Raw genomic sequence first — 14,605 nt, forward strand, 5'->3', positions numbered from 1 at the left:
TTTATTTTTCTGAAGTCTTGAAATGTTAGTCCTAGCAGTTTAAAACCTTATTGCACCAAAAACTTCAGCATTTTCTCCCCTCTCTCTGATTCTTAGAATTAAACAGGCTGGAAAACGGCTTGCAACTGTACCTTTTAAGACTTCTATATGTAAATCACCTGTTATAATTAGCTAACCTCTTCACTTGTGAAATGCCCCCCACCAAATAGCTAAATAAAATTCTAAAGAGGTGTTCATACTGTATGTGAAGATAATATGTAAAGGTTGTTGTGTAATGGTTATATTCTACTTCTATATAAAGCTACTGTGAATTTTAATTTTATTAATTTTTTTGTTCGTTTTTATACCTTTTAATTTTATGATTTTAGTATGAATTTTTTGTATTTTATATTTTATTTATTTTTAATATTTAGTAACTTTATTTTATGTTCTTTATAATTTAATTGTAATTAAAAATATAATTTGCAGTCTATTAACTTTTGTCTTAAGGATGTTGGATAAATAAAAAATACTGTTAAAAATTGTAGGCGGCCATTAAGAATAAGGAAAGTATAACATTTCATGCTAAATGTTTTAGCTTCACTTGACAAAATTTAAAGGCTGAACTGCTGCTCCATATCCTTTTTGGTTGACAGTGTTCTTCTTTGTATCACCCTGCTTCTCTCTCTCTTTTTTTCTCCATCCTTCAGTCCCGTGGACTTGACCTGTCCCGTGTAAGGACTTGTGTGGTTGTCGCCGAGGAAAGGCCCAGGATAGCCCTCACCCAGTCCTTCTCTAAACTCTTTAAAGACCTGGGTCTCCACCCTCGAGCTGTCAGCACTTCCTTTGGATGTAGAGTCAACCTTGCCATCTGCCTGCAGGTTAGTTGCGGGCACTGTGAGTGTGGCCATGGAAAGCGTGCCATCTTAATCTGCCACGGACTGGACGCGAGGCAGAGATTGGACTGTAATCCCAATCCCAGCCTTGTTTTACAGGATGCACAAACCGATATTAGTATTCAGAGTTTGCAGAGAGGAATTCACTGTCCCTTTAGTTGTGTGGGAGAGTAGCTTTCTAGAGCATTAATGGATATCCTGAGGTGATTAGTTGAGGTCAAATCAGGTCACCATAAGTAGTATAAATATCTGTAGCATATTAGATGCGAGATGTAAAAACTGGATAATGGACCTCAATTTCTGACAGCAGTGCTAGTTTGATGTCTCGGATCACTCTGCAGTGTCTTTATTCTCACAAACTGTAACATAATAATATTAAATCAAATCAACCTTTCATTTCCATTTATTTAATTATTGGGTAAATATCCGTAGCAGGATAATGTACAGTCAACCGGTCATTATCACAAAATACAATACAAGAGCTCTCTGCTTCTTGTCAGTTCTGAACACCCTGTCAGAGTAATTTAGCATTGAAGAGCAGTTAAAACGTCTGCTCAACTGCTTTCAAGAAACGTTTTGAACATTCTTTTGTTCCCAAGTTAAAAGCACCACAGCACTCATTCATATTACAGACATTTCTATAGTTACATACTAAAGATATGAATTATATGGTGTGCTGCCTAAAGATCATTATATCATAAGATTCTCAGAATAACCTCTCGGTTGTGGGATGAGCAGAAATGGAGACTGTCTGTCAAAAAGCTTTTTCAAGTTTTTCACATCCTAAGAAGATATTAGAAGTATGGTTGTCAGTTTAATGTGTTCAATTAGTGGGATTAATTATATTTAAAAAAATGTGTTTAAAAATGAGCATAATTAATTATAAGAAAAAATAATGTCTTAAAAAATGTATGCAGTTAATCACCCCCTGACTGTACATATATTACATAAGTAATAATCCTACCAATGAATTATCCTGATTATTACATTTATTTAATAATTAAAACATTTATTATTTTGACTTGTATTTTGAATTATCATTATTTTGGAGTCTTTTTCAGCAAATATTAATATATGTGATTAATCGCTTTAATTCAATTAATTTATCTGCATATCATGCAAGTAATTTGATTTTTTTTTTTAAAGAATTGATTGAAAGCCCTTATTAGAAGAAATCAGAATACTCTATAAATAAACTACCACATATTTCCCTAATCTGGTATTATAAATTTGACACTCTGCATGTTGTTTTTGTTTCTTTTGCCCTCATGGTTTTCATTTCCAACCTTTGTGTTTTATGTTTGCTCTTTTCCTTTGTCATACCCACAACTCTTTACCCCTGATCCCTCTTTCCTCACTGCCCTGTCTCCCATCTGCTCTCTGGCTGTTGTAGCCCCACAGGCTCGGGAAGCTTGCAGATCAGGTAGGGAAGTCCAAACACTCCCCGTGATCTGGCTCTGGGTGTGGAATGGGTCAGATTGTAGCTTTACCCCTTCAGCTGCTGGCCTCTGGGTGTCTGAGCTCTTGATTTTTTCAGTGTGTGGCTTTTGCTAATGTAGTAGAAGCGAATGACCACGAATGACTTGATTGGTCGGTGAGATTATTAAAAGCACCCATCCGAATCAATGGGACTAATTCATCAGACTAATAGCTTATCTGACCTAAAGGGATAGTTTCATGGACTCAAATGAAGCCCATTTTTGAACATGCCCCATTTATTCCTACTAAGAACATGTGTTTTTGGTGAACACAAAAGGAGATCATCATTCACTTTCAGTTTATCTTTTTTTTATACAATGAAAGTGAATGTCAATGAAAGTTCCACCTAAGAAAGAAAGTCATATGGGTCTGGAACAACCTGAGGGTAAGTAAGTGATTACAGAATTTTTAATTTCGGGGCAAACTATCCATTTAATTCCTGGAGTAAAGGGGGCCACAGACAGTCTCTGTCTGTTACACAATCCAGGAGACGCCCTTATTGTGATCTTACTACATTGCTGTAAGATCCAACCCACATTGGAATGAGATTGCAGCTCACCTGCACTTACATCAGGGTCAAGAGTTTGGTGTTATTATGCAGCTGCAGTGCCATAGTCATTAGTGGCATTCCTGTAGAATAGAGCTCTATGATCATCGCCATTAGGTGGCATCATGGTTCTCATCCTTCATCTGCCACATTGTTTTGCAGTGACATCACAAACACAGAGGGCTTTGTTAGGAACATGAGGGCCTACACAAAAAATATCACAGACCCCAGCACTGCATGAGTCATTGATCTGAAAAGTGTCTGTAAGGACCGAGTGTTTGTCAGAAGGGCCAGTTGTTGTGCTCAAGACACAGGGAGACCTCTGCTGGAACCTTTCATCTGGAGTTTGTTTTGTTGCATGCTCCAGTGCCTTGTTCTTCCTTATGAACATGATTGAGTTTTGAAATCTCCTCGTTCAGATGGAGCTGGGCCTTCTCAGTGTGTCATAATGACAGTCAGTGCAAATCAATTCTTTTGTGCATGTGATGCGTAAATAAAACAAATGCATTTTCTAAAGAGAACATATTAGTGTCAACGTTGACTAAGTTTTGTTTGAAGAACTAAGTTGCAAATAAACTGGACATCCACGAGTAGAGCTATGGACTGTATTCCGCTTTATTTTTGTCTATGAAATAACCAGTACTTATTACTTTTGGAAAGACAGAAATTCTTATAAGTTTTTAATACATTTTCCACTAATTTTTCAGTCAACAGTTAGTAAAGTCTGCTGTGTTATTTTTTGAATTAGTTTTTTTATTTTTATGGAATTGTATGCAGAAAATGCTCCTTCTCCCTGAAAGATATCACTGCAGTAAGTGTTCTGAGAATGCTGAGATATATGCGAGGTGACGATCTCAACAGTACAACGTTATCTTTGGAGGGTGGGGTTTTGAAAAGAGGGGGCGTATCTAATTCAACGGCTCAGTCTCGTTGAAGTTCCAGAACGGCTTAAATCATTTACAGCACCTTTAAATGGCACTTAAAACAAAACAAGCTCTTTGAAGGAATAGTACACCCAAAAATGAAAATTCTCCCATCATTTACTCACCCTCATGCCATCCCAAATGTGTATGACTTTCTTTCTTCTGCTGAACTCAATTGTAGATTTTTAGAAGAATTTCTCTGCTCATTTGGTCCATACAATGCGAGTGAATAGGTACCAAAATTTTGAAGCTCCAAAAATCACATAGGTCAGCATAAAAGTAATCCATAAAACTACAGAGATTAAATTAATGTCTTCTGAAGCAATATGATAGGTGTGGGTGAGGAACAGATCACTTTCATCTTCTTGTGTTTTTGGTGATTCACATTCTTCATGCATACCACCCCCTAATGGGCAGGGAGAAGAATTTCTAGCAAAATAGTACTTAAATATTGATCTCTTTCTCACCCACACCTATTATATCACTTCTGAGGATATGGATTAAACCACTGGAGTCATATGGAATACTTTTATGATGCCTTTATGTGCTTTTTGGAACGTCAAAATGTTGGCACACATTCACTTGCATTGTATGGATGTACAGACTAAATGTTATTCTAAAAATCATCATTTGTGTTCTGCAGATGAAAGAAAATCATACACGTCTGGGATGGCATGAGGGTGAGTTAATGGGGGGATGCATTCTTTTTTTTTTTTATTCTGTTCTGTTTGTTGTACTCCATATAGCTTTTTTAGATGCAAAGGTGCTTTCGGTGTGAACAGCCCCTTGTGGGTGGTTTTTGGCCAGATTAAGCTTTGGGATGGAGCATACTTTGTGTCAATTATCAAAAGATACTGCAATACTGGGGCACTTTCATGACAAGGAAATATTCTGATCTCTGGAGGGTCTGTCAGCCTTTGTTCATAGCCCTTTTTTTGTCTTCCTCTCAAACACCCACGCATTTCTCATTCCAGCTTCATAAACAAGTCCTATTTTTTGCTCTGCTGTCTAAAACTGCTCTGTTTATGGCATAATTTATAACAGTGTGCCTTTCAGGGTGATGGTTTAAATTTTGGGCCGTTTCTGCTGCAGTTTGCTGCTTGGCTCTCCCTTTTTCCTCAAACCCATCGTCTTTTTCAGCATTTTTAGATGTCTGTTCTGTAGGCTGTACTTCTAACTATTTAACAGCTGAAGCAGGCTGTCTCAGAGGAAACTGATCAGTCTTACCTCCCTCTAGAGAAATCACACAATGCTAGTTTTCAGTAAACAACTACTGTATATTATTGTGTAGATTCTATTCAACTGTTGTGTGGTATGCCTTTCAGGGGACATCAGGGCCAGACCCGACTACTGTGTATGTGGACATGAGAGCTCTCCGGCACGACAGGTGAGATGTTTTGCGGTAATCTTCATTCAGGCATAAAAGTGAAGAATTGTGCAAAACAACTATTATTGATAATGGAAATGACACATGATTGTAGTGATGGTCAAACAAAAGTCACTTAAAATTATTCAAATGCATTTGTCTGTTGACAAGGCTGTCTATACATTTTGTAACTGATTTAAAGGGGTGCTAACACTTTTATTAATGTAAATGTTTGTGATGGTTTATTTATGAATATGTGTGTCTGACGCTTTCCTCTGTTGTCTATACGTGAGTGACACTAAATTCTGTTGGATAATGCCAGTGTTACAAAATTGGACCGCCTTACTGTGGCCCGCCACCAAGACACAAATAAAAATGTCTGTCACAATGTTTGCTTTTATTTTTCAAAATCATATCCAAACAGCAGAACTCTTTTGTTCTAGCTCATTCCGTAATCTAACTTTATTTATTCAGAAGTATCAGGATATCTGTTTAACAAAATGCCATTTTTATGATTGTTTATGAGCTCATAATTGAAGGATAATCAACAGTCTTCTTGTTTTTCCTCAGAGTGCGGCTAGTTGAACGAGGATCTCCACATAGTCTCCCCCTCATGGAGTCTGGAAAGGTACCTTTCTCTTTACAAATATTTCAGTTGCTTTAGGTTCATCTGACCGCATGAGTAAAGTTGTGCATCTGAATTTTATCCTTTACCAGATTTTACCTGGAGTTCGAATCATCATCGCCAATCCTGAAACCAAGGGACCACTGGGAGACTCCCATCTAGGGGAGGTGAGCGATTTATTTCTTCTCACATAATTACATAATTTTAATTCAACTCAATATTCGCTACACAGGATGTGTAAAAATCTTGGTCTTACAGATACAGTTGTGCTCAAAAGTTTGCATACCCTGGCAGAAATTGTGAAATTTTGGCATTGATTTTGAAAATATGACTGATCATGCAAAAATGCATTCTCCTCTTTTATTTAAGGATAGTGATCATATGAAGCCATTTATTATCACATAGTTGTTTGGCTCCTTTTTAAATCATAATGGTAACAGAAATCACCCAAAAGGCCCTGATCAAAAGTTTACATACCCTTGAATGTTTGGCCATGTTACAGACACACAAGGTGACACACACAGGTTTAAATGGCAATTAAAGGTTAATTTCCCACACCTGTGGCTTTTTAAATTGCAATTAGTGTCTGTGTATAAATAGTCAATGAGTTTGTTAGCTCTCACGTGGATGCAGTGAGCAGGCTAGATACTGAGCAATGGGGAGCAGAAAAGAACTGTCAAAAGACCTGCGTAACAAGGTAATGGAACTTTATAAAAATGGAAAAGGATATAAAAAGATATCCAAAGCCTTGAAAATGCCAGTCAGTACTGTTCAATCACTTATTAAGAAGTGGAAAATTCGGGGATCTCTTGATACCAAGCCTAGGCCAGGTAGACCAAGAAAGATTTCAGCCACAACTGCCAGAAGAATTGTTCGGGATACAAAGAAAAACCCACAGGTAACCTCAGGAGAAATACAGGCTGCTCTGGAAAAAGACGGTGTGGCTGTTTCAAGGAGCACAATACGACGATACTTGAACAAAAATGAGCTGCATGGTTGAGTTGCCAGAAAGAAGCCTTTACTGCACCAATGCCACAAAAAAGCATGGTTACAATATGCCCGACAACACCTTAACATGCCTCGTAGCTTCTGGCACACTGTAATTTGGAGTGACAAGACCAAAATAGAGCTTTATGGTCACAATCATGTTTGGAGAGGGGTCAACAAGGCCTATAGTGAAAAGAATACCATCCCCACTGTGAAGCATGATGGTGGCTCACTGATGTTTTGGGGGTGTGAGAGCTCTAAAGGCACGGGGAATCTTGTGAAAATTGATGGCAAGATGAATGCAGCATGTTATCAGAAAATACTGGCAGACAATTTGCATTCTTCTGCACGAAAACTGCGCATGGGACGCTCTTGGACTTTCCAGCACGACATGACCCTAAGCACAAGGCCGAGTTGACCCTCCAGTGGTTACATCAGAAAAAGGTGAAGGTTCTGGAGTGGTCATCACAGTCTCCTGACCTTAATATCATCGAGCCACTCTGGGGAGATCTCAGACATGCGGTTCATGCAAAACGACCAAAGACTTTGCATGACCTGGAGGCATTTTGCCAAGATGAATGGGCAGCTATACCACCTGTAAGAATTTGGGGCCTCATAGACAACTATTACAAAAGACTGCATGCTGTCATTGATGCTAAAGGGGGCAATACACAGTATTAAGAACTAAGGGTATGCAGACTTTTGAACAGGGGTCATTTCATTTTTTTCTTTGTTGCCATGTTTTGTTTTATGATTGTGCCATTCTGTTATAACCTACAGTTGAATATGAATCCCATAAGAAATAAAAGAAATGTGTTTTGCCTGCTCACTCATGTTTTCTTTAAAAATGGTACATATATTACCAATTCTCCAAGAGTATGCAAACTTTTGAGCACAACTGTATTTGGAGACTTTTGAACCCATCTGGTAAGGACTATAAATTTTATTCTTCAGTCCACAGGATTTACTCTAGAATAGATTTATAGAATAGTCCCTCATTTCATCTGTTGTTGATTGCTCAATTGGAAACATTTTAGTCTCAGATCACGCCCTGGTGTGTTTAGAGATGTTGCCACATACAGAGAAAAATAAATCATATAGTTAGCGCTTTAATGTATCCCTTTTGCAAAATCCTGAATTCCAACAAATGCTAAAGGATGAAATCAGTGTCTATAAAACAGATACCACACAATAAAAATATAAGGGACAATCATTTATTAAAATGTTTTTTTAATTTTTTATGCTGTGTTCACGTCGTGTTTGCATTACTGTAATTACAAGATGACAACGCAGAGGTTCTACTCAGAGCCATTCACGTCCTGGGAACTCGGAAGTTATGACTTCACTCATAACGCCAAAACGTCTTTGTTGTTAATAACAGCAGAATATTTATCACTACAGTATTTCATTAATTCACCTCAATATGTTGTTGCAAAATGTTTAAGAACAAAGAAAACGTTCCAGCTAACGATGGCATAAGATGTTCACTACCTTTAACTGTTGAGGATGCTGCTGTTATATTGGTTCTTTTCACATGACGTCATGACTGTCAAGTCAGAGCTTTCATAGAATTCTGAGATTACAACTTGTAATTACGAGTTCTACAAAGAATTGAATGCTTTTTGCAAGTCGGAATTTCGTATTTACGGTAATTCCGACATGACGTGAAAACACCAATAGTCCCTGATAGTAAACAGAATGTTGCAAAGCAACAAAAATAACAGTTAGCTATGGGTGCTGTGCTGTGATACATATAGATGCTCTGTGAAGAGGTCATAGAGTTATTGACCAATCAGCATCCAGTACTGGAACGATCCGTTTTATAAATCAATCTAACACAACATTTATAAAAATTGTGCGGTGGACAGTGAAAATGGCCATTGGCGCAGTGATGGACCTCATTATTTAGAGTGCCTTTTATTATTAAAGGAATAGTTCACCCAAAAGTGAAAATTCTCTCATTATTCACTTACTCTGCTGATGTGTATGACTGTCTTTCTTCAGCAGAACACAAATTAAGATTTATAGAAAAATGTTGAAGCTCTGTAGGTCCTAATAATGTAATTAAACGGGTGCCATTAGGCTGCTGGCTATTTGACGGTCCAAAAGGCATATTTAGGCAGCATAAAAAAAGAAGATTTTGACAGTCATTTAACACATTTTCCACATACAGTTGACCAATTACAATAAGGCAATTAAACATGCAAGGCAAGCTTACTTCTCAAAATTGATTACTGACAACCGTAACAATCCCAAGATCCTTTTCTCAACTGTTGACTGTTTAAATAATCCTGTTTTTATGAAGTCCAGCTGTATGTCGACCAACTCTAAATGTGAAGAATTTGCAGCCCACTTCAGAAGTAAAATAGACACTATTAGTGATTATTATCTCAATGTCAGCGTATAAATCTTAACATCCCAGAATCCTTGTCTACACATGAGGAAAAACTAGAGAAATTTGTCCTGGTTGATGCTGAGATGCTTGGTAAAGTTATCTCCCAACTAAAACCAGCAACTTGCTTTTTAGATCCCATTCCCACATCCTTTATTAAAACACTTTTTAGATTTTTTAAAGAAGATTTACTTAACATTGTAAATTATTCTCTTCAGATGGGTGTCTTCTCTACTGTTCTTAAGACCGCTATAGTTAAACCCCTTCTGAAGAAAAACAATTTAGATGCCACAATCCTTAATAATTACAGACCAGTGTCCAATCTACCATTTTTAAGTAAAATTTTAGAGAAGCTTGTTTTTAATCAGTTAAGTCATTTTTTGAACTCTTATAATATTTTTGAAAAATATCAATCTGGTTTTCGGACCAATCATAGTACAGAGACAGCATTAGTAAAGGATGTAAACGACCTCAGGACCAATATGGATATGAAAAACCCCTTGGTTTTAGTACTACTATACTTGAACGCAGCCTTTGATATGGTAGGCCACTCAATTATTCTAGACAGATTACACAGATTGACTGGCATCTATGGTACAGTTTTTAATTGGTTCAAATCTTATTTTACCGATAGAGGATTTCATATAAGCATGGATGACTGTTCATCTAAAATCTATAAAATGAATTGTGAGGTTCCTCAAGGTTCAATTTTTGGTCCTACACTTTTTAACTTTTATATGTTGCCACTTGGAAAAGTCATTAGGAAGCACGACATTAATTTCCACAGTTATGCTGATGTTACACAGCTTTACATTGCTGTGTCTCCTAATGACCCAGGGCCAATCGATGCTCTTTTTAACTGTATTCTAGATATCAAATCATGGATGGCTGAAAATTTTCAGAAAAATATTTTCAGAGAAACTGCAAGCACTGGCTTTAAATCCATGTCAACAAGTGAAAAACCTGGGAGTCATCGTTGACTCAGATCTCCGTTTTGAGCCTCACATTAGAAACATAACTAAGAATGCATTTTATCATCTGAAGAATATTGCCATAGTGTGACCGTTTCTCTCTCTAGCCAATACAGAGACACTACTGCATGCTTTTATTACCTGCAGGATTGACTACTGTAATGCTCTGCTTTCTGGTCTCCCCAAGAAGAATATATCTCAACTTCAACTGCTTCAAAATTCAGCTGCACGTGTGTTGACGAAGACCAGAAAGAGAGCACATATTACACCAATTCTGTCTCCTTCAGCATTGATTTTAAGATCCTTCTATTGGTTTATAAAACTCTTAAAGGGCTTGGTTCCACCTATTTATCAGATTTGCTACTATCCTATGAATCTTCTAGAACCCTCAGGTCTTCAGGTAGTGGCCTTTTAATGATACCCAAAGTCAGGACAAAAACCAACAGTGAGGCATGCTTTTATTATTATGGCCCAAGTCTGTGGAACAGCCTTCCTGATGACCTGAAGGCAGCAGAGAATGTTGATATTTTTAAAACCAAACTTAAGACCTTCCTTTTTAGTCTGGCTTTTAATTGAGTTTTACCTCCCAGTTCCTTACTCCCTATTTTTATTGTCTCTTTATTTATAACATTTTATTTATAATATTGTTTAATGCTTTGTGTTGATGGTGGGGTGGGGAATTGGTATTTTTATGTGTAAAGCACTTTGTGTTACATTCTGTTTTTGTGAAAAGTGCTATACAAATAAAGTCTGATTGATTTGATTGATTAATAAAAGTAATCCACACGACTCCAGTCGATCATTTAATGTCTTTTGAAGCAAATCGATAGGTTGATGTATGAAACAAATTGGTAATTAAAACTTAATTAACTTTAAAAATTGCTTCCTGCCAGCAGTCGACGCATCAGTGATGTAAGCGCAGTGACGCATTCACACAAGAAGTTGGAAGCGTGCGCTTTGTATACAACAGTGGAACGAAAGTCATGCGAGTTAATTCATTTCAAACAGCATCCAAGCGCTGGCTGGAAGCAACGATTTAAAGTTAAAAACATTTTAATTATTGATTTGTTTCTTACACCAATCTATCGATTTGCTTCAGAAGACATTAATTGATCAACTGGAGTCGTGTGGATTACATTTATGCTGCCTAAATATGCCTTTTGGGCCTTCAAATAGCCAGCGGCCTGATGGCACCCGTTACTTACATTATAAGGACCTACAGAGCTTCAACATTTAAAAAAAATCTTAATTTGTGTTCTGCTGAAGAAAGACAGTCCGACACATCATCAGGTTAAGTGAATGAGTGAATTTTCACTTTTGGGTGAACTATTCCTTCAAATATATATAATTTAACAAAATAGAATTTATTTATATTCTCTTTTTATTATTTATATATTTCATTAAAAATATTTTCACATTTATATATAATATGTATAAATATACAAAATAATACATACAAATGCAGAGGTAGACCAGTGTCAGTTATGGGCCACATTTAAAAGGTCATGTGAACAGTCTCTCTATTAAAAAAAAAAAAAAAAAAAAAAAAAAAATGGATTTGAGCGTTTTGGCTTGTGGTGTGTGATCACATCACTGTTTTTTTGTGTCGCTGTAGATCTGGGTTCACTGCGCTCACAACGGCAGTGGTTATTTCACGGTGTATGGAGACGAAGCCCTGCAGTCTGATCATTTCAACTCGCACTTGAGCTTCGGGGATACGCAGACCGTGTGGGCGCGTACTGGTTACCTGGGCTTCCTTCGAAGGACCGAGCTAACAGATGCAAGCGGAGGTGAGATTGCAGCAAAATTCTGTCAATTACTCACCCTCATGTTGTTCAAAACACGTTTGACTTTCTTCCTTGAAACACAAAAGGTGATGTTAGACAGAATGACATCTTCGGTCACCATTCACTTTCATTGTATGCAAAAATGATGCAATGAAAGTGAGTGGCGACTGAGGCTAAAATTCTGCCTAACATCTTTTGTGTTCAACTATCCCTCTAAGTGTTGTTCATAGTATGAGGATGATGCTAACTTTTTCTGTCCATGTTTCCAGAACGGCATGATGCTCTGTATGTAGTGGGTGCTCTGGATGAGGCCATGGAGCTGAGAGGAATGAGGTATCACCCCATCGACATAGAGACCTCGGTTATACGCACCCACAAGAGCATCATGGAGTGGTACGAGCTTTTAACTTCTAATCCAAGAACCTTTTTTGTTTTTATCAGTTTAGCAAGGGGCTTTTATGGAAGGATATAATAGACTACAGTAAATAAATATACAGTATCTGTGAAGTACGCACATTATGTTGCTGTTCATTTCGTACCTTATTTATTAATGCTCACATTTCATGATATTTTAAATTGTTTAACTCTTCCGTGATCTTAACGATCAAGACCCTACGTTGTCCTTAAGGGTCAAATTGAACCTTTTTTATGTTCAAATTCAAAAGTTTGTATTAAAGGCTCTGTTTGTTCTCTACTTTTGGTCTTAAATCGTTCATCTAGGTGCCAGCTCTTCTTTCTTCTTCTTTGATCCCTAGCTGGCGACGTGCCAGGGTTGCCTCTGGAGTCTGTACGCTGCTGTGGGTGCCGCTAGACTTCGAACATCATCCATAATGCCTTTCCATGCTTGTCGATCCATGGCGATGGCCTTGGTGTCATAGGGGTTGTGTTTCAAGTCTTCTTTGATTTGCTTGTACCAGGTCTTCTGCGCAGATCTTTGCACCCTCCAATCCATTAGTCATTGACACCAGAGAAGCTGATATGGTATCTGGTTGGTGTTCATTTGGCAGACGTGCCTGAACCACCTCAGCCGTCTCGATTGAATCGCCTCTTCAATCGTCGGTTGTTTATCACATCCTGTACGGATGGTCTCATTTCGAAGTCGGTCCCGAAGGGAAACTCCCAGGATCTGCCGCAGGCATCGCATTTGAAAGGCCTCGAGTTTGTTTAGGTCTGACTTGAGCAGGGTCCACGTTTCAGAGCCATATAGAAAAATTGGCAGGATTAATATCCGGAAAAGACGTATTTTAGTCTTGACGGAGATACGGTTCTTTTTCCATAGGCACCACTTGAGCGATGCAAATGCCGCTGTTGCCTGACCGATTCTACTATGGACTTCGGCGGCAGGTGCCACTATCCTCTCCTGGACTAGGGATCCCAAGAATTTTAATTCTTGCACTTGTTCGAATTGGACTTCATCGAGGTGAACGTTGGCCTACGATCCATCCATTGTCAGGACTTTGGTTTTGTCTGGATTAATCTTCAGAACATACGGTTGGATAATCCAGGCGATATCGTAGAGGATGTCGGTGGCCTCGGTGTTCGTGTCTGCAAATATGGCACTGTCATCGGCAAACATCAAATCGGTCATGAAGTTGTTGTTGTCATACTGGACTCCTTGTCTATCTTTGAATGCTTTTCTCATGATGGCATCGATCACTGTATTGAACAGCTGAGGGGAGGTGACATCTCCTTGGCAGACTCCGGTTTGGACAATAAATTCTTCGGATAGTTCGCTGCAGATCCGCACACTGCTGGATGAGCCATCATATGATGTTTGAAGGAGTTGGATGATCTTCTGGGGCACGTATTCAGCATCCAACGTCCTCCACAGGGCTGGCCAATGGACGCCGTCGAACGCTGATCTGATGTCAATAATGATGATGATGGTACTCTTCCCACATCGGATTCTTTCCTCCATAAATTGATGAATAGAAAAGATTTGAGCTCTGGGAAGTACTCCTTCCACCACCATAGACGCTTGCTGGGTGAGCTTACGAAGGTTCCATCCATCTTCTTTATGTTGTCATTTGTTGATTTGCTTCGTCCACTCAGCCTCTTGAGGGTCTTGTACAGGACTCGATATTTGTGGCTGGATACTGCTTCATCGAGGTCGGCTGCTACCTTATTCCAATAGGCTTCTCGTTCGGCCTTCATCTTCTTTCGGACTTCTCTACACAGCTGTCGGTATTGCTCAAAGTTGACGTGTTTGACCCGCATCTGCTCTCGCACCAAATCCAGGCACTCGCCTGAGATACACGTTATGACTGGTGGTGGATAGGTGGGCATAGATGGTTGGCGCAATCCAGGATCGATGATGTTATTTGCTTTTCTTCTTCATCCACGTCGTCCAGCTGATTGAGTGCTGCGAGTTTCTGGATCCTTTAGTCACATCCAATCCGGCTTGGCTAGTAGGGGTGTCTTGTGCTTTGCCCGCTGAAGTCGCAGTTGGAACGAGGTGCCATCTAACACTAGAAAAAATATGTTTTTTCTCTATCACATTCTATTCCAATATACAGTTCTGAAAGGCAGGTGATGCCCCAACACAGCTTAAAAAAATCTTTCAAAACCTTTTAATAAAGGCTCTGTTTGCTCTATCTCTCTACTTTTGGTCTTAAATAGTTCGTGTAGGTCACAGCTAACACTGGAAAAAATA

The 14,605-nt window shown here is 38.5% G+C and overlaps 1 protein-coding gene across 8 annotated transcripts in view; it reads left to right on the forward strand.

The window, feature by feature from the left end:
• LOC127434092 (disco-interacting protein 2 homolog C) overlaps positions 1 to 14,605 on the forward strand; it is a 160,016-nt gene that overhangs the window by 141,406 nt on the left and 4,005 nt on the right. For 4 of the 8 annotated variants that reach the window (XM_051686555.1, XM_051686558.1, XM_051686561.1 and 1 more), the window contains 7 exons: positions 690 to 860; positions 2,269 to 2,298; positions 5,150 to 5,211; positions 5,761 to 5,818; positions 5,908 to 5,982; positions 11,781 to 11,955; positions 12,222 to 12,345. In XM_051686555.1, the coding sequence (XP_051542515.1) occupies positions 690 to 860; positions 2,269 to 2,298; positions 5,150 to 5,211; positions 5,761 to 5,818; positions 5,908 to 5,982; positions 11,781 to 11,955; positions 12,222 to 12,345 (695 nt within the window). The remainder of the gene's footprint in view (positions 1 to 689; positions 861 to 2,268; positions 2,299 to 5,149; positions 5,212 to 5,760; positions 5,819 to 5,907; positions 5,983 to 11,780; positions 11,956 to 12,221; positions 12,346 to 14,605) is intronic. The other 4 variants (XM_051686556.1, XM_051686557.1, XM_051686563.1 and 1 more) reach the window with 1 other exon arrangement.

This window comes from Myxocyprinus asiaticus, chromosome 44, assembly GCF_019703515.2.
Source record: "Myxocyprinus asiaticus isolate MX2 ecotype Aquarium Trade chromosome 44, UBuf_Myxa_2, whole genome shotgun sequence".
Lineage (NCBI taxonomy): Eukaryota > Metazoa > Chordata > Actinopteri > Cypriniformes > Catostomidae > Myxocyprinus > Myxocyprinus asiaticus.